Here is an 18,621-nt window from a genome sequence, read left to right as displayed (position 1 = left end):
TGGGGGTTAGACGGTAGCCTGGGGGTTAGACAGACAGCCTGGGGGTTAGACAGACGGCAGCCTGGGGGTTAGATGGCAGCCTGGGGGTTAGATGGCAGCCTGGGGGTTAGACGGCAGCCTGGGGTTAGATATCAGGCTGCCTTCTCTAGCTGCAGGCTGAAGGCGCTTCACCGTGCATGGACACTGGGGGGGGGGGCATGGCTCCAGTTGCCTTCCAGTTTTCTGCAGAGGGCTGGGGGGCAGGAAGGACTTGCCTGGACCACTCAGTCCTTCCCATCCGGGGCTCTGCTCCTCTTTCAGAGCCTCTTCCCCAGCCCAAAGTTAAGTTCCTGGAGGAGCCGCTGGGCCACGGTAGAAGGCAGCTAAAGACCGTGCAGGAGCAGGTGACTGGTTTGTGGGGTGGCGTGGGCAGGAGGTGAGACAGGAAGAGAGAGACCAAATGAGAGGCTGGGTGGCAAAGACACAGGCCATGGGGTGGCTCTGAGGGTTGGCTGGGCCCGGCACATACCTGTCATCTAGCACGGGGGAGGTGGACGCAGGAGGATGAGGAGTTTAAGGTCATCTTCGGCCAGCCTGGGCTACACGAGGCCTTGTCTCTGCTGGTAACGGGAGCTGTGGCGTGAGAGCAGGGGAGGACGATGTCCCCGGCCTCTCCAGGCTGTGTGCGTTCTGGGTTCCCATGCCTGTGTCCTGCTCTGCAGTGGTCGAAGCCCGCCATCCCCGACGGCTGCCGGGGGGTGAGGCCCGGGGCAGGGGTCAAGTACATGGTGAAGGTACAGATGCTGTCCTGCGCGTGCCAGAGCAAGAACTCGTGGAACGTGTCCCTGGGCGAGAAGCTGGACCTCTCCGGGGCCGCCTACGAGCTGGCCCTGTTCGCCAAGACCCGCTTCGGCAACAGTCGACCGCAGGCGCAGGCGCCGTGGCATCTTCCCGCCCAGGAGCTCACAGGTGCTGGGGACGCCGGGGCGCAAGGGGCCAGGCACGGGCGAGAGAGGTGGGGCGCTGCTCCCTCCCAGGAGAATGAGATTCAGGGCATACACAACACGCCTTACCATCCGGCTCTTGGGAGGCAGAGGCAGGCGGATCTCTAAGTTCGAGGCCAGCCTGGTCTACAGAGTGAGTCCAGGACAGCCAGGGCTACACAGAGAAACCCTGTTTCGAAAAAGAAAAAGAAAACAACAAAAGGCCGGAGTCCTACTCCGTAGCCAGCTGGTGCCTGTAAACCATGTCCTGCTGTATCAGCCTGGCATACAGTTGGTGCTCAATTCATGCTAGCTGATCTCCTCAGGCTGAGCCTGTGTTTATGGTTGGCACTGACACTCTGTTGTCGTCCCATGTGACACTCATGCTCCTTCCAGAGCCGAGAAGCCTGAATGTCAGCGTGGAAGGCAACGTGACCTCCATACAGTGGGCGGCCGAGGCCCCAGGCACGAGCTACTGCGTCGAGTGGCAGCCGCGGGGCGCGGACAGGACGCGCACGCGCTGTGCCCTGATTGCGTCGGGAGACAGGCGCTCGGCCCAGACGGGTACGTCAACGCGGCCTCCGGGGCCTGTAGGGACCCGCGCCCGAGCCCTCCCCGGGTTCCCAGGCACGCAGCGTGCGGGTAGTCTCGCGCAGGAGGGTGGATCAAACGAGACGAGGGCTGGTGCGAATTAGTGAGGCTGGAGACAGGAGGGGGCCCGGGGTTTCGCTCCAAGGCTGCCTTCTCTGGGTTTGGGCTGCAGGTCTGGGGGAGGGGGAGCGACACAGATCTGGGGATCTCAGACAACCCCAGCCGAGGCTGCGACACTGAGCACAGACTGGTCCCATGCTGTCAAGGCGGGGGTAGTGGGCTGAGGGAGCCAGGGAAAGACGCATAAGGGCTTTGAAGCACGAGTAGGAGTTTCCTAGGCGGTCCCAGAAGGCAGCACAGCCAGCTCCAGGACTGACAGTTTGTCATTGGCTGCGCTGGTCCTGGCAGTGACGCACAGCTGGAGCTCCCAGCCCGCCCGGGACCAGGAGGAGTGTCACCGCGTCACTGTCTTCGCCTCCAAGAACCCCCGGAACCCAAAGCAGTGGTCCACGGTCCTGTCCAGTTACTACTTTGGGGGTAACGGTGAGCATTTCCGATCTGTGGGTTGTCTCACTTGGCGACCTTCGAGTGTCAGGGCCTGGCTGCAGAATGGAAGCTCGTGGGCGGAGCCAGGGCCGTGGGCGGAGCCAAGGAGGTGAGCCGGCCAGAAGCTATCGCTATTGGTGGAGCCATGTCAGTGGGTGTGGCCAAGGCTATCCGCAGAACCCTATGCGGGTGGAGTTAGGGTGGCGGACGCAATCGGGGCGGTAGGCGGGGCTGGGGTTATTGTGGTGGGCGGGGCGGGGCGGGGCCAGGGCGGTGGTCGGGGCGGGGCCTCTTTGGTGGGCCAGGGGCTGATGAGGGTTTTGCGCAGCCTCAGTGGCCGGGACTCCGAGCCACGTGTCGGTGAGGAACAACAGCGGGGACTCCGTGTCCGTGGTGTGGACGCCATCGCGGCTGAGCGCCTGCCCCGGAGTCCTGGCGCGCTACGTCGTGCGCTGCGAGGCTGAGGACGGCTCGTGGGTGTCAGGTGCGGGGGTGGGTGGGGCGAGCACCGTTGCTGTGTTCCTGCGACAGAACACGGTGACCACGGCGGCCTGCCAGGGTTCCACGCGGTGCTCACATCCCGGCCTCCACGTGACACCCCAGTCCCACCTAAAGCCAACAGGGACCAAGTATTTACACATAGGAGCCCACGGCGGCCGTTGTCACTCAGAGCGCTGCATCCTGTTTAACACGTTTTAGCCACTTATTTATTGACTCATTTATTGTGTGTAACTGGTGTCTACGGAGTACGCGTGGAGGACAGCGTGAGGGTCGAACTCGCAGCGAAGGCCTCACAGAGGGCTCAACCAGCCCGCCAGGCCTTTTGTTTGTTTCTGAGACAAGGTCCTGCAGGCCTGGCTGTCCTTGAACTCCCTCTGGAGGCCAGGCTGGCCTCCAGTTTATAGCAATCTTCCTGCCTCCGCCTTCTCGGACCCGCACTGAGCCACAATCCCGGCCTTCTTCACTCTTTGCTACCTTTAAAACCTCCCATCATTGGCTGATGGTTCGAGGTGCCTGCGCGCCATGTGTGCCGGATGGAGGCCGTTGCGGGGGGGCGCAGACAGTCCTGGGCCCCCATGCGGTGCTGGAAACTGAGCCCGGGTCCTCTGGAAGAGCAGCGTGTGCCCTTAACCCCTGAGCCCCCTCACGGCGAGGGTGGCCCCCACAGGGCTGCTCTGAGTGTCCGGCTCGGCCTACGGGTCATGAGGGGATCCCTAACCTACCTGCCTTCCTCCAACAGAGTGGTCCGTGCTACCCACGAAGACCCAAGAGACGCTTCAGGGGCTGCGCAGCGGCGTGGTGTACAGGATACAGGTGCGAGCCGACACTCTGCGACTCCTAGGAGCCTGGAGCCGCCCCCAGCGGTACAGCTACGGTGAGCGGGGAGAGCAGGGACCCCGGTTACCCAGCATGCATTTGGCACCTGTTTCCCTAATGGCCCCCAGAGCCCCTCACTGGCTGACTTCCTCTGTGGCCTCCGGGGAAACCACGAGTAGGAATTACTCTCTTGTGGCCTGCCTTGCCTGTAAGATTTGATTCTTCAGCCCCAGTTGTCAAACTCGCATTCATCCTTCAGAGCCCAGCTGTAAAGGTCCCTCCTCCATAAAGCTTTCCCTACCGGTCTCGGATCCACAGTGACAGAGTAACTGCCCTCTGCCCTCTCTTGGCTCCTTGGGTTGCTGTATGTGGGTCCAGATGTGTCTTCTCCAGTCAGGAAAGGAAGGAGTGAGGTGCACAGCCCTCAACCCGAGTTGTCCCTTCCCCAGAGGTGCGGATTTCTCCTTTACACATCATTTTCGCGTCTCTGGGGAGCTTCGCAAGCGTCCTCCTCCTGGGCGGTCTCGGGTACATCGTCCTAAACAAGTAAGTTTCACCTTTCCCTCCTGACGACTGTCCGCAAGGCATGGATCTGTGCTGGTAGCCGAGGACACCGGGCACAGCGCCCGGAACCGGATTGCAGTGGTGGGCAGAGATGGGGCTGAGCATGAGTGTGGGAGTCTCCTCCCGTCCACATCACTCTACACTGCACAGCGGGCACGAGAGAGACTCGAACCGCCAGCTCTGATCTGCGGTCCTTTGCTCCCCAGGGCCGCCTGGCATTTGTGCCCACCCTTGCCCACACCCTGTGCCAGCACGGCTGTGGAGCTCCCTGGCAGCCAGGGCAAGCAGGTAGGCATTCCTTCTCGGCTTCCGACTTTGTTTGGTACGTGCTCCGGCGCAGCTTCCCCAAGCTGAAGGGCGGCTGGAAAGCCAGGCGGACCGGCGAATCTTCTGGAAGCCATCACGGGAGCAGAAATTAATGTGGCCTCAACGGACGGGGAACTTGAAAGCCAAACTAGGCCGGGCGGCGGGCTTCAGCATGGCTGGATCCAGGGTCGCGCAATCCATTTGCGTGCTGCAGCTCTCCAGGGCTCTTTCCCCGGAACTGGTCCCTGCCCCCTGAAAGTCAGTGCTAAGGGGCGGTCCCCCTCACCCGGGCCCCGACACTGGCGGGCCACACTGTAGCCGGGCCCCGCCCACCCAGCCCCTCTCTCGGCCCCGGCCCCGCCCACACCCTGGCTCAGTGGCTCCTTTTCAGGCTTGGCAGTGGCGCAGCCCTGAGGACTTTCCGGAGGTGTTGTGCCCGCGAGAGACACTGGTGGTGGAGATGCCCGCGGACGGAGGGGACGAGACAGAGTCTCCCCAGGCCGCCCCAGAGCCTGCCCTGGACACAACGCGGCCCTTGGAAGCCGGCCGCCTGAGCAGGGAGGACAGTCCCTGTAGCGGCCTGGCCCACGTGACACTCCCGCTGCTCCTGGGGAGCACCCGGGGAGCCCCTGATCTTTGGTGGACCCGGAAGACTGAGGAGACGGGACTGCCTGCCTGCCCCTTGGGACAACAGGCCTGACTAGCCCCGGCGGCCTGCTCCCTCCTGAACCGCAACAGCTGTCCACAATGGCTGACCTGTTTTACAGATGTGACTCGGAGGCACAGGGAGAGCGAATGTCTTACCTGAGGTCACACAGCATTTGCAGGACGCAAACAGAGGGGGCCCCCACTCTCACCCCTAGAACACCCCTACTTCCCCTCCCATCTATTCCCTCCAGGCCCCGTGAGGAGAACCCAGAAACCGCCAAGAAGGGGAAGCTGCTTCACGCAACCATGCTTGCTATCGCCAGGGCAAGTCTGGGCCCTAACACTGGTCTGTTTGGGGGTGTCCATCCGGCCTGAGAGGATACAGGACCAGGCTCAGATTGACTGCAGTGCCCTGGGCTGGTGTCCATCCCCAGATGTGCTAGGAAGGGCGTCGGGATGTTTCTAGAGCGTCCTTACGTCGATGGCTCAAAGTGTGGGCTTCAGCAGCGGAAGAGAGTGGTCTCCACATCTGCTGGGAGGTTACACATCCAGACTCAGTTTCCCTATTAGAGCATTGCGCACTTAATACATGGCCTTCCCAGTGACTGGCAACTGAAGCTGGCATCGCCCTGCGCAGCTGTCATCCCACACCCTGGAGGCAGCGGCAGGAAGATGAACCTGACTGCATAGCAAGGAGGGCAGCCTGGGCTACACGAGACCCTGTCTGGAGGGCACTGTGATGGACAGTCACTCAGAACTCCGAGATCAGACCTGGGTAGGAGGGACAGCTGAGGCCTGGAGGTCCTTGGGTGGTCCCAGCTCCCTTCCCACGAGGCTGCCCCCAAGTGCACCCCTGGGTTCCCTCTGTCCGTAGGCACAGCAGCCGCCTCAGTAAACGCCCGTCTGTAACTTCTCGCCGTGACCGCCAGGGGGCAGCAGCGGCGCGTGTCGCCTCCGCGCGCCCCTCCCCCCCCCCTCCCGGCACAGGCGATTTAAAATGGACTTTACCAGTTTGACTCCCCCGAGGTGCGAGGACCCAGAAACCCAGCCTTTTATGACTGGAGTATCCGCAGCTCCGGGCCAGGCCTCCCCGACCTAGGACCTCAGTTTGCCCACAGAAGCTTCTGGCTGGGGAAGGAGCTTTGGTCTTGGGGTCCAGCCACACATTGGTCCCACAGATGGTTTGGTTACTGTAGCCCAGGCTGGCCCAAACTCCCAGCCATCATACCTCACTTCTCCAGTGCTGAGCTGTGTTGGGGTCCCGCCGGGGAGGCAGAGGACGCCGCTGCGCTTGGGAGGATTTGCCAACGCTCACGGCGTCGGCCTGGGGGCGGAGAGGGGTCACCTGCACCCCGCCGCGCAGGTGGACGCTTTCTGTCCAGCTCCCTTTCCACAGGACGTGTATCCTGGCGCCAGCGGGGAGTGACCAGCGCTCTCGCTCTGGCTTCTGCTGGCCACGGGAGGGCGGTTTGGCTGGGGGGTGGGGCCGAGTGACAGCCTAGGATCCCGGTGAGGGGCTGGCGCTGCCTGGGGTTCACCCCTCGCCAGTGCAAGACAAACAGGAGTCCTTACTGTGTCCCAGCCGCGTCCTGCGAGCTCCGTCTCGAGGCCTGCCCGGGTGGGGCGGCCCATAGGCTGCTGCAGGCAAACCCCGGCTCGGCGCCCATCACACCACCCGAACTGTGATGAGGCGGGGGAGGGGCGAGGTGGGAGGGCAGAGGGGTCCGGGAGGAGGCTATGCTGTGGCTGCGGCAGCCAGGTCCTCCAGAACAGCCAGCGCGAGGGGCCTGCTGCGCCCGATGGTTGCTGTGGGCCTACACGCTCAGCCGCTGGCTCTCCCTCAGCCCCCGTTAGTTTCTGTCGGTGGCCAGGTGTGGAGCGTATCAAAAGCAGGGACCTGAGCTGCCTCAGTTTCCCTCCCCGGGCACCTCCTGGCTGTATGTCTCCAGTGGCCTCTGTCTGTGGCCTCCAGCTGGGATGGGTGGATCGTCATGCGGAGATCCGCACAGAGCGGCTGGGCGCCGGACAGTGCCCGCTCTGACACTGATTTTACGCACACTGCTCTGCCTTCCTCTCTTCCCTTCAGTTTGCCCATTGAAAGCGCACAATTCAGTGACATTTGCACATTCAGTTGGTGTGCACACTGAATTCCAGACCATCCCATATCTAATGCCCCTGTCTCCCTGCCCGCGCTGTCACACCCTGAACCTGACCGCAGAGCCTATGCTGGCTGCTGCCAGCACAATGCATTTTTGAACTTTCTCAATATGTGTCGGTGTCTTTCTCTTTCATAGCTGAGTACTGTTCCATTGCGTGCTGAGAACATGTTTTGTTTCTCTGCTCATGTGCTGATGGGGACTCGGTGGCTCTGTGGTCCTGGCCGCTGTGGGTCCTGCCGCTCCGGCCTGCTGTTCTCTCCTTCCTTCGCCTCCTTTCGGCTGCCCTTTCCTTTTGCCTTTTCCTTTCCTTTCTTCCTTCCTTTCTTGCTCCTGATGGAACCCAGGACCCTGTTTCACCTGAAACAGAGGCTCCACCCCAAGCCACGCCCACCTCTCGCTGAGGCTCCTAGGCTGTCATTGTGCCCCTCCAAGCCACGCCCACCTCTCGCTGGGGCTCCTAGGCTGTCATTGTGCCCCTCAAGGGTTGTAGGCAGGGGCTGGGGTGAGCCACAGCGCCTCCATCCCTCAGCCTGGAGCTTCTACCGCTCTGCCCTTGGAGTTTCTCAGGGTTGGCAGCCACGCAGGGCTTCAGGAAATGTCACTTAGCCCTTCAGCCTCTAAGAGACACTGTCTCCAGCACCTTGAGCGGTGGCACAGGCACATAAACAAAACAAGGAGTTGGTGGGAAGCCGGCTGGCCTGGTCCTTGCCTAGATTTCCATGGGGGCCACTGTGTAGCCCTGCCCTGTCTGATCTCTGTACACTGTTCCAGCTCAAGCTGACCCAGCACTGTACCCTTCCTGTGAAAGCAAAACAGCAGCTTCCCTCCCCACCCCCCACTCCTGTCACAGGCACTTTCCAGTAGGGGCCTGGAGGAGGAGGCCATACAGTCAGTCAACAAATATCTCGAAGAGCGGGCTCAGGTCAGGTTATGGATTCTCTCAGCCATTTTGTTTTGTTTTGTGGTTTTGGTTTTGAGGCAGGGTCTCTCTGTGTAGTCCTGGCTGTCCTGGAACTCCCTTTGTAGAGCAGGCTGGCCTCGAACTGAGATTGACCTGACTGCCTCCCGAGTGCTGGGAGTGAAGGCTGCGCCACCACCGCCTGGTGTCTTCACTTTCCACACTGTCCACGCTCGGAACTCTGGTTCCTTCTCTGACAGTTCCCTGCTCACACGGGCCTGTCTGCTTCTGCCTCCGCGCCCTGTGGATGGACCTGGCTGGTGGCCTGAGTCACACGTGGCTGAACCTGTCCCCCACCCAGCTCTTCATGTCAAGGCTGTTGTAGCAGTCTGTCGTCCCTTCCACCCTCTGCACTCCCAAACAACTCAGCCATGCTCCTGCCTCAGGACTTTTTCCGGAGTCTTGCTTCTGCCTGGGCCCTTAACCCCTGTGCCTTCCTGTCTCCTTGGCCCCCTCCTGGGTCTAATTCCAATGTCCTTGCTCAGAGCCCCCACATGCAGTCTGAAGCCCGTTCATGGCTGCACCTTCAGCTGCCACGCACCGTCAGCTGTGAGTGCTATGCACCTGAAGACCTGCTGAGGGCAGGTGGCCCTGGTGCCACCGCTCCCGGAGGTGGGGGACAGCAGGAGACATGGCCGCAGGGTCAGGCCCTCCCTGAGAGCAGCTGGCCCCGCCAGGGTCTGGAGGCCCTGAGGCATTGATTGCTTCCTCCCCAAGGACAGGAGGACTTGTGTGGGCTTCAGAAAGTTCACAGGTGGGGAAACTGAGGCACAGAGCTGCACCATGACTGCTAATCAGTCCGCCTACCACTCCTCTGCTCAGCCTGCCCAGGGACTTCCTCGTGGGCAGATACCGAGGCAGCTGCTTTCACAAGTGGCTGGAGGTTGGTATCGGTTTGCATATGGCACACCGGATCACACCGCCTGGGGTGACCGGGGGATGTTGGCTCTGCCACTGTGTATGGGAGGAAACAGGGCACCAGTCCATGGCACAGAGACAGGGGCAGGTGAGGAACAGGGTGGGAGGGGCCTGGGCCCAAGCATGAGCCCTCACCTCAGACACTCAGCTGGCGCACGGTGGCAGCTCCCCTCCCACCCTAGCCACCTCTAGGCTGGCAGTTGGCAGGTCCTGACTGGTCTGTAGAGTGGCCTGTGCCCCTGGTCCTGGGTCATTTCTGTGTGTGCCTGGGACACCGAAGGTGTCGGTTGGGCTTTCTGAGCCTTCAGCCGCTCCCACCCTCCAGCCTGGGTGACCCTGAACATGAGGAGCGCTGACTGGGAACTTTGGCCAGTCACAGGCGGGAAGCAGCATGACGGGGTGCTCCCCTCCAGATGCTCTGGGCTGCAGCGGCTGCTTTCCTGCCGCGCCCCTCAGGTGCCAGCGCCAGGGCTCCTGTGTGCCAGGAGTCACGGCAGCTGTGTGTGGCTTCGCCATTCCTCTTTCCACTTTCCTCAAGGCACCCTGTGAGGAACAAAAAGTCCTATGACTTTATTAAAGGGAGGGCCTTGGCTTCTTCCTCTGCTGCCCCAACCTTCCTCACTGCATTTTCACTGTATGAGGGGCAGAGGGCAGAGGGCAGAGGGCAGCCTGCAGGACTTGGTTCTCTCCTTCCACCGTTGGTTCCAGGCATCAGACTCAGCCGGTCAGGCTCGGGAGCACCTCTGCCCTCTGGGCCTTCCTGTCAGCCCCCTGAGTCCCTCGCCGAGCGCTGATGTCTCTGACCCTCTGGCGTCCTCCCTCCCCGGTGCTGGCACCGACGGCCCCTCTCTGCCGGGACAGCTCCACCTTAGGCAGGCTTCCTGCTGCTGTGGGTTCTGGATTCCACATTGGTCAATGTGCCCCTCCCTATGGCAATCTTTCTGATGTAACCACGGGCTGTGAAGTTGCTCCCAGGGTCTGGTAGGACCAGTCTCGCCACCTCACTTTTCTCCAGAACTGCTGGGCCCTGCACCACCCTCTACTCAGTGGGGGCTTTTTGTTGTTGCTGAGACAGGTCTCCCTGTGTAGGCCAGGCTGGCCTGAAACTCAGCATTTAGTCAAGGCTGACCTTGAACATCCCAACTGTGAGCATGCAGACCCCACCAGTCTTTGCTGTTGTTTGAGATGGGGGTCTACTCTTTAGATGTCTGTCTGGTATGGAACTCACAGCCATTCTTCTGCCTCAGTCTCCTATATGTCAATGATAGGCCTATGCCTTCATGCCGGGTAAAAAAATGGAAGTTTCCCTGGTTTGATGATGGCTTTCTCTGGTGGTGTAAATCCCAAGTCCCAGGTTGGCAGTATGGCTGAGCAGGTAAAGGTGCTTGCTGCTAAACCTGAGGGCCTGAGTTCAAAGCCTGTGACCCACATGGTGGAAGAAGAGAATGGACTCTAGCAAGCTGACCTCAGCTCATGTATCCTGCCACTTCACCGCCACGAAGTAAGTAAATAAAATAAAATGTAGTTTAGTTTAAACGCTTTTTAACATTTTAATTAAGCCAAGACCCTTCTTCCTTCTGTTTTTCTCATTCATGATCTACCGGAAAGCTCCAGGTCCCCGCGGCAGCAGAGCACTCACGCCTCCAGGCGGAGCAGGGCTGTGGGCTCCCTTCCGAGTCGTGGCCTTGCAGGTCCAGCGACCATGGAGCAGGAGGGACCCGCAGCACCCCTGTTGTCTCGGGGACAGACCTCGGCATCTCCGGGGCGGTCCAGCTCCAGGAACCTCAGGGTCATTTTGATCCCTTCAGAGTCACGGAAAATTCCAGACTGAATTCCAGTCCTGAAGCCAGGAACTCGCTCTGATCCGCAGAGACCGGGGCGCTGAACTATGTCCTCCCGCCTGCAGCCGCCAGGGGGTCACGTGACCGCGGGTCCGCAGTTCCACCGCCATTGCAGCCGGAGTTCAGGGGAGGTGGAGACAGGAGGACCCTCTCCGGGCTGAACTGCTCAGCCCCGGGTTCTGTGGGATACCCGGCTTCAAAACCGACCCTGTGGACAGTTGAGGGATGCGGCCCGGGCCCGGCCTCCGGTGCTATCCTGCATGGCAGGAAAATATGCTCAATCTGGCTCCAGGCCTATTTGTCACAGCCTGAAGCTTAACACGGTGTCTGCACTTGGGTCTGAACACTTGGGAGGCAGAGGCAGGAGGACTGTCATGAATTCGAGGCCAACCGGGCTACATAGTAAGACTCTGTTACAGTAACAACAATAATGATCATTACTTAATACCATTAATTATTACTGTGATCCCAGCACTTTGGAGGCAGAGGCAGGTGGCCACCTGGACTAGCGGGTTTGGCCGTCTGGCAGCCAACATGGCTGGGTTGTGCCAGCAGCAGGCTGGGTTTCACCGTGACACCGACACTGTGACCCAGTGTCTGGACACTTGCTGCTGTCACTAGATACTTAGTAAACAGTGCCCACAGGGGCTCTTCCTGGGTCAGCATGATGGTGAAGGAGCTGAATTCCAATGCTATGGTTTCTTCCAGCCAGACCCATAAGTTCCTACATTGGCCCAAGAGCCCAGCACTCTGAAGGTTGAGGCGGGAGAATAACTGTGAGCTCCAGGCAAGAATAAATAAAGCAAAATGAATAAACAAAACAGCTAATTATGTGGAGGCCGGTGTGGCCAGTGAGTGGGCTACAGGAACCAGCCAGGGGACGGGAGGCACTTGGGAACTGTGCTCCGATCTTCCTGTCTCTGCTGGTCTCCTGAGAGGCCTCAGCCTTGGCCAGGATGGGGGGCAGTGACCCATACAAGATACAAACATCCTCAGCCTGTGCTGGTCAGAACCGGGCTAAAAGGAAGAGAGGGAGCCAGGCTCAGTATAGGGGTTTTGTATTCACCCTCAGTATAGGAGGGTGAATAGCAGTTTGTCAGCAAGAATGAGACTATGATAGGTAGTTAGACTCCAATGATATCAAGGGCAAAAATACTTCTGACTAGAACTGTCCCCACTTAATGTAGTCAAGATGAAGGGCCTGGAAAGGGGCATGTCCAAACTGGAGCTGGGGTCTCCTGTCTCACCAGGAGCCATAGCTGCCACCATGGCCACAGGGACATGCACACACAGAGGGTCACTGGCAACACCCCTACCCAAAGCCAACCTGCAAGCAAACGCTCAGGAAGCCCACAGTTGCCTGCCCCACTGCCTTTTGTTTGCCCACGCAGGGAAGAGCTTGGCATGGGACAGGACCCTGGCACACCTCAGGCAGCCCTGGCCCCCCAACCTCCCATCCCTCCTCACAGACTGCAGTGTCCCATGCTGTCCGGAGTGGCCCGCTACTTGTTCAGGGAAGACAAGAGTCCAGAGCTAACCCCTGATCTGCTCTCCTTCCTGGGCCAGGGGTTCACACCTGGGGAAGTGCCAGGACTTCCTGCCTGGGGCTCCATCCCTGCGGCCTCCTGGGGCTATCTCCCTCACCACAGCCAAGCGCTATCCCCAGCCAGGACTGTCTGCTAAGTGACTGCATAAGCTGTTCCCCGTGGCTGGACACCCTTTCCCTGTAAACTCCTCTTCATCCATCCAAACCCCAACTCCAGTGTCCTCTTTCCAGGACCCTCTAGACCCAGCTCCTTCCCATGGCTCCACCCTGACTTGTGTGGCCGGGATCCTGTCACTCCCGGTCCCCATCCAGGTGTACCTGAGACTCCGCCTACCATCCTGTCACAGGGGCACCTGGGCTTCCAGGCCTTGATTACCTCTGCTGAGGCCCCAGTCTGATTGGTCCGGTCAGTCCCCCATGAGCCAATCCCATGACTCTGCCTGACCAGAAGGTCCGTGATCACGTGAAGCCTGGAAATGGGGTGGGGCTGGCTGGGAGGGGCAGACCCCACAGGGGTACGCAGGGTTTGGGGTCCCGTCCTGCCCACCCTCGCTGTGAGGAGCCCTGGGCAGTTTCCCTGCAAGACTGCTCTTTATATGACACTCCCCCCATCCCCCCATCACCCGTGGCCGCGGCTGTCACCATCCGCCCCAGGCCAGTCACCACTTCCGCGTCAGCTTTTTGGGGACTTTCCTCAACCGCACAAAGCCCAGGGATCACGGCCTCGGCTCAATGAGCAGAGCTCGGCCTAGCGTGGGCAGAGGCCTGCCCAACCCAGGAACACATTATCTATGAACCCCTGTCATGACAGGTGGAGGTGGGGGGGGGGGAGGAGGAGTTCAAGGCCAGCCTGGGCTACAGGAGATTGTCTCAAAAAACAAACAATAAAAAGAGGGCCAGGTGGAGGAGCAGGAGCTGCTGGCCAGGCAGGTGCAAAGGTCCTGGGGTTGGGGCTCTGCCTCCTCAGGAAGACGGAGCCAGGGCCGGGAGGGGACTGAGGAGGTGGGACAGGGTGTTCTGTAACCCCGCCCGCAAAAAAACAGCCCCTTCCCCAGCACCCCAGGGCATCTTACCCTGGACAGAATGTGCCCTGGAGCGGCATGGAGACAGTGAGGGCGGCCACGACTGTGGGTAGATTCCTGAGCAGCCACTCCAGCGGGCCAGAGGCCAAGTGTCTGTGCCCTGCGTGCTGTCATCCCAGGGCTCAGACACTAAGCCAACAGGGTCAGGCCCAGCCAGGCAGAGTTTGACACTGAGCCCTTATTGGTCAGATTCAAGGGGGTCGTGGGAGAGATGCAGGGAGGTGACCCCACCCTAACAGAGTCCTGTGGCTGCAGCAGAGGGAGAAGGGGCCTGAAGCAGCGCCCCTTCCCCCACGGGACCACTGAGCCAGCTCCTTCCTGCTTGCTGCTCACCTACCCTGGAAACCAGTAAGCATCAGGTACCGAGGCTCTGGGCTCGGGTGTCAGGTGGCCAGCTGCCTGGCCCGAGGGAACTGCCCTGGGACAAACTGTGCTCACCCAGAAGGGGGACCCCACACCCCCTGGTGGGGACTTCTGGTCCTGGGCTGCAGGTTTGGGTTTCGGGGACAGTGGTGAGGATGGCTCCCTAACCGCCCTAGACACCCCAGCCTCCTGAGGCATTGTGGGTCTCTAGAGGAGGAGGATCTGTATGACCCCAGGGTCTAACCTCCCCTTGGGGCTCTGGCCCCCAATGCCACCTCAGACCGTCAGCTAATGTCTACTTTTTTGTTGTTTTGTTTTGGTTTCCCCATGTGGCACTGTCTGGTCTGGAACTCTCAGAGATCCACCTGCCTCTGCTTCCCAGTGATGAAATTAAATAATAATTAAGGGAATCTAATTTTTATCAATATTATTGCTGCTACTGTCTCACTATGTAGACCAGGTTGGCCCTAAACTCATGGCAATCCTCCTGCCTCAACCTCCGTATTTATGGCAGTGTGATGACAACCATTTGTGCTATGTTTGGGGTGGTGGTGATCACGTGCAGAGCCAGGAAAGTTATTCAGAAACCTTAAAACAGTAGACCAAGCCTAGAGGGGTCAGAGGTTAAGACCTGGGTTCAGTCCCCAACATCCACGTGGGCTCACAGCCATCTGTCACTCCTGCTCCAGGGACCCCTTTCTGGCCTCCACGGGCCCTGCATGCATGTGGTACAGAGACATGCAGCAAAATAACACACACACACACAAAAAAAAAACAAGACAAATCTTAAACAAGTAGCAGACAAAGCTGGTGAGCAGGGGCAGCAGGGTGACACACCAGGACCCGGTCAGAGCCGCACCAGCCCCCAGCTGCCAAGGTGGATGAGCCAGCAGCTCCGTCTCTTCCTCCTAGTTTATTTATTTACTTATTTATTAATGTACAAAAGGTGATCTGATTGGTTCTTCAGAGCTGTGGAAATGGCAAGTCCCTGGCGGGTGGCGACGTGGGGCCTTGCTCAGTTGCCCGCAGTCACCTGTCCTTCTTTCCACACATGATCTGCTAGGGCACATGTGTCCTTGTCTGGACCCTGACCCCTGAGCGAGGTCTGAGCTTCTAAGCACCCACAGCTCTGGGCTCAGCCACCAGCCCTCAAGAGCTGGAACCCCTGGACCCTCAGGTCACACAGAGCCCACTGGCTTTCCCTGTACATGTCTGCCCCTGGGCCCTCTGTCCTGCTGACCTACTAGTGGGCCTCATCTAAGCCTCCCAACCTGGGATGAAGGCCGTGGGCACTGTTGGTTCTGCCCTTTTCCTCTCTGCTTGTCTACTCACTGAACTCCTGTTCAAACGTCAAAGCCTCAGCTGAGCTGACCTTTGGAAGCCTTCTGCTTCCCCTCTGGACTCCTAGTTGGTCTGGTTCTATGAGACTGGATGTGTCCATCCCAGCAGCCCCACTGTGGGTCAGACGCAGAAAACTGGAAGCCCGAGAGAATGGCCAGTCCTCTGAAGCCGTGTGCTGCCTCTCAGCCCCGTGTGATGTCGGAAGACACTCATCTAACCCTGTGTTCCCAGAGCAGGACTGCAGTGGCCGAAGACTCCTCAACCCGGTACCGAGGTGTGGATCCTTGGATCAGCAGGTCATGCAGCGTGGCCTCACAGCCTCTGAAGAGGGGTTAGGGTCCTCCTGACAGACAGTTGCAGTGAGCCACATCGCTGGCCCTGCCAGCCCCAATGCCTACATCAGCTGAGGGAACAGGCAGTCAGGGGTCCCGAGGAGGGTGTGAGGCCTGAACACATGAAGGAGCTCATTTTCTATTTGCCACAAGGCAGGCTGGGATCCTGGATCCTCCTGCCGCAGCCTCCCAGAGGCCGGGCCCACAGGCCTGTGCCACCACACCCTGCTTGCTATCAGCTCATCACCCATGAAGGCTGGAGAGGGTGCAGGCACCTACCTCAGAGTACAGCGGAGGTGGGCGGTAGCGGAACTCCTGGAGACAGGCCAAGTAGGCCCCTTCCATGGCCACGCAGGGGTCATGCGGGAGGGGGAAGGACCCCTGTGCCGCAGCTGCCAGCTGGTTCTCGACCACCACCTCGGAGTATTCAGGGGGTGCTAGGAAGGAGAGAGGTGAGTGAGGCTGGAGCTGGTCTTCTGGGGACACAGCTCTCTCCCCCTGGACAGCTTCACTGTGGCCCAAGTCGACTTCCAGTTTGCAGCAAGCCTCCTGACTCAGCTGGGCTCTTGGCCTCTGCTTCTCCGAGCCAGGGTCTCGGTGTAGGACAGTTGCTCTCTGGGCCTTCACTGGCATTTAGAGGCGTCTTTCCACACAGTGTTAACTTGGCTTTTGAGTTAGGTTCTCCTGCAGCCCAGGCTGGCTTCTAAGTTATTAAGTACTGAAACTGGCTGGAACTGACCCCTTAGCTCTCGGTGTGCAGGGATGATAGGTGTCTGCTTGCATAGAGACCCCTAGACAAAGGGGCGGCTTGGGCTTGGCTCTGCCCACCTAAGTCCTTCCACAGCTGGTGGGGCTCACCCTCTGGCTGCTCCATCAGGCTGCACAGGCCGAAGTCTTGCAGAAAGCTGGCGCGGCTGCCCACACTGGCTGAGCGGCTGCCTAAGGGGTGCAGGGGGACCGTGCCGATGACCAGCGGCAGCTCCAGCAGCAGCTTGGAAGAGCCTGGGATGTCCACGTAAACCTAAGGGGAACAGCAGCAAGATGGACAGCTGCCCTACACGGCATCTTCCACCTTGGCCTGGACAACAGGGTATGGGGAGCCCAGAGTACCTTGAGCGAGTAGTCCACACTGAGCACTCGACAGTGCAGGATGGATGGGCCCACAGGCGGAATACGCAGGGCACGACCTGGCCACAGCCCATGGCGCCCGGGGCCCACGGGCTCTCCGTCCACGCTGGCCACCACAGCACGCTTTTGCTTTCGGGCACCTCGGGCCGTGAAGGTCTGTGTCTGTACTAGAGCAGCACGGGGCTGTACAGCTCGGGTGGAGCCATTGTCAACCTCCATGAAGATGGGGATGACCTCACCTGCAGCAGGAAGCAGCCTGCCTCAGTTTCCCACCGCGGACTCTCTCCCCCCCCCCCCCCCATGTATGGCCCTGCTCTACCTGGTGTGTAGCCCTTGCGGTCGATCTTGGCTGACAGGGACACTAGGCCGCGGGTGCAGTACCAGGATCTCGCCACCTTCTCCTGAGCTCCAGCCTGGGGTTCCTGTGGGGACACCAATAGTCACTTTGGGCAACTGGGCTTTTGGAGCTTCTGTGCCATAGTCTTGGGGAAGGGCTGAGGCAGAGGGACTGGTGCTGCTTCTGGCCTGCCACGGCCATAGAATGTGAACCTGTCTCAAGAAAGTTGAAGTAAAAATGAAAAGCTAGATTAGGTGTGGAGGCTCATGCCTTTAACCCCAGCAGGCAGATCTCTGTGGGTCTGAGGCCAGCCTGGTCTACTTCGTGAGTTTCAGGCCAGCCAGAGCTACATACATAGCTTTCTAAAATTAAAAAAGAGAGAGGGAGAAACAAACCCATAACCCAGTAAGACAAAGAAATGAAGCCCCAGTGTGCTGATTTTCCAAAGGGGACACGTAAGGCTGGGAGGGGGCAAGGCCCTCGCCCAGAGGTACAATGCGCCCAGAGGCACACCGCGGGTAGTTGCCCTCAGAATCTGCACCCAGCTCTAGAGGGTTCTGCACTCACCACTAACTTCTGGCTCCCTGTTTGAGGCCACCTGTGGCCCCCAAGTCTGAGATTGCACCCAACCCCGCCCCTCACGGGCAGCCACTTGCCAGCAGGGCAGGCGTGTTAATGTCCACGGGTTCAATGACAGTGAACACCTTCCGGGCATGGCGCGCGGGGACCCAGGGGCGGTGCAGAGTGGCTTTGATGGAATAGCGGACGCTGCCGTGTTTTCCCTCGAAGGATGTCACCAGGGAGCTGGGGTGGCGAGAGTGGGGCTCAGGGGAGGAGACAGGCAAGCAAGTGGGGCTTCCCGAGAAGTTGGGAGTGAGGAGACCCGGACGCCCAGCCGGAGGCAGGCGACAGCAGGGCTTACATAGGCAGCTGGAAGCTGAAGGGGAACTCGTGGTGTCCGGCAGGCAGCGCGGCGGTGTCCCCCGAGTCTAGGGAGAGACGGGGCTCAGCGGACGCGGGCCCGGGTCCGTGCTCCGTGAGCCCTGCGGGGGTCCCAGCGTACCTGACGCGAGCAGCGTGGCGCTGTGGTTCACGACCTCCACGCGCTCGCTGTAACTCTGCGTGTAAGCCGTGCTGGAGCCCGCGCTCCGCGACTCCGTCCAGTGCGCGCGAGCGCGGCCCCGAGCGCGCAGCCTGAGCGCGCCCACGCGCGCCGCGCCCGCCAGCTCCAGCAGTACCCGGCCCGCCACGGCCTGGCCTCCGTGGAACACGGGCTCGGTGCCCGCGCGCGCCCCGTCCAGCTCTACCACGAACGCCTTCACCTTATCGAACAGCATCGTGCTGACGGTCGTGAACCCAAAAGCAGGCTGACTTGGTGCTCGAACCCGCGACAAAGAAGGGCGAGCGGCTTCGAGGCAGCGGGCTCGAGCTACGCACGCGCAGAGGCCGAGCAGCTCGACTGCGGCCGTTCCGGACCCCGGCCGCGCGGTTCTTATACCGCGGGGTGTGGGCGGTGCCTGAGGAGAAGGCCGCGCCTACCGGAAGAGGCTCTGTCAAAACGCCAGCGGGGGCGGGGCCTGAGCGAGACAGCCGCGCTCCCGAAAAGCTAATAGCGCGGAGAAGGAATGGCCTGAGGAGAAAGCCACGCCTCCCGGAAGAGAGTCCACCAATAGCACGAGGAG

At 60.3% G+C, this 18,621-nt stretch overlaps 2 protein-coding genes across 3 annotated transcripts in view; one reads left to right on the top strand and one right to left on the bottom strand.

Moving 5' to 3' along the window:
- The window catches only part of Il12rb1 (interleukin 12 receptor subunit beta 1), a 12,887-nt gene extending 5,687 nt beyond the window's left edge, over window positions 1–7,200 (top strand). The window contains exons 8-16 of the mRNA XM_055618774.1: window positions 301–383; window positions 702–948; window positions 1,359–1,526; window positions 1,962–2,096; window positions 2,428–2,583; window positions 3,340–3,474; window positions 3,866–3,962; window positions 4,187–4,268; window positions 4,678–7,200. Of these exons, the coding sequence (XP_055474749.1) occupies window positions 301–383; window positions 702–948; window positions 1,359–1,526; window positions 1,962–2,096; window positions 2,428–2,583; window positions 3,340–3,474; window positions 3,866–3,962; window positions 4,187–4,268; window positions 4,678–4,986 (1,412 nt within the window). The 3' untranslated portion in view covers window positions 4,987–7,200. The remainder of the gene's footprint in view (window positions 1–300; window positions 384–701; window positions 949–1,358; window positions 1,527–1,961; window positions 2,097–2,427; window positions 2,584–3,339; window positions 3,475–3,865; window positions 3,963–4,186; window positions 4,269–4,677) is intronic.
- A 7,499-nt stretch (window positions 7,201–14,699) lies between these two features.
- Window positions 14,700–18,392, bottom strand: Arrdc2 (arrestin domain containing 2). Of its 2 annotated transcripts, none has more exons than XM_055618695.1 (8): window positions 18,003–18,392; window positions 17,862–17,928; window positions 17,596–17,743; window positions 16,922–17,024; window positions 16,585–16,841; window positions 16,333–16,495; window positions 15,754–15,911; window positions 14,700–15,485 (listed from the first exon to the last, which is right to left on the bottom strand). In XM_055618695.1, the coding sequence occupies exons 1-8, from the start codon at window positions 18,274–18,276 to the stop codon at window positions 15,432–15,434; spliced, it is 1,224 nt and encodes a 407-aa protein (XP_055474670.1). In that variant the 5' UTR covers window positions 18,277–18,392; the 3' UTR covers window positions 14,700–15,431. The 2 variants fall into 2 exon arrangements, with proteins under 2 accessions (XP_055474670.1, XP_055474671.1); XM_055618696.1 differs by having other exon boundaries at window positions 14,700–15,482.
- Between the last annotated feature and the right edge of the window lie 229 nt (window positions 18,393–18,621).

Source organism: Psammomys obesus, unplaced genomic scaffold (assembly GCF_907164565.1).
Source record: "Psammomys obesus unplaced genomic scaffold, mPsaObe1.curated_primary_1811, whole genome shotgun sequence".
Taxonomy (NCBI): domain Eukaryota; kingdom Metazoa; phylum Chordata; class Mammalia; order Rodentia; family Muridae; genus Psammomys; species Psammomys obesus.
This window is presented reverse-complemented; position numbering and strand designations above follow the sequence as displayed.

What these genes read in the sequence shown, in the direction of transcription:
- Arrdc2 (XM_055618695.1), bottom strand. Translation starts at nt 18,276, where the DNA reads ATGCTGTTCGATAAGGTGAAGGCGTTCGTGGTAGAGCTGGACGGGGCG. An exon ending in CGCCACGCTGCTCGCGTCAG is followed by an intron (nt 17,929 to 18,002) that starts GTACGCTGGGAC and finishes GTCTCTCCCTAG; the next exon opens with ACTCGGGGGACACCGCCGCG. An exon ending in TTCAGCTTCCAGCTGCCTAT is followed by an intron (nt 17,744 to 17,861) that starts GTAAGCCCTGCT and finishes TCGCCACCCCAG; the next exon opens with CTCCCTGGTGACATCCTTCG.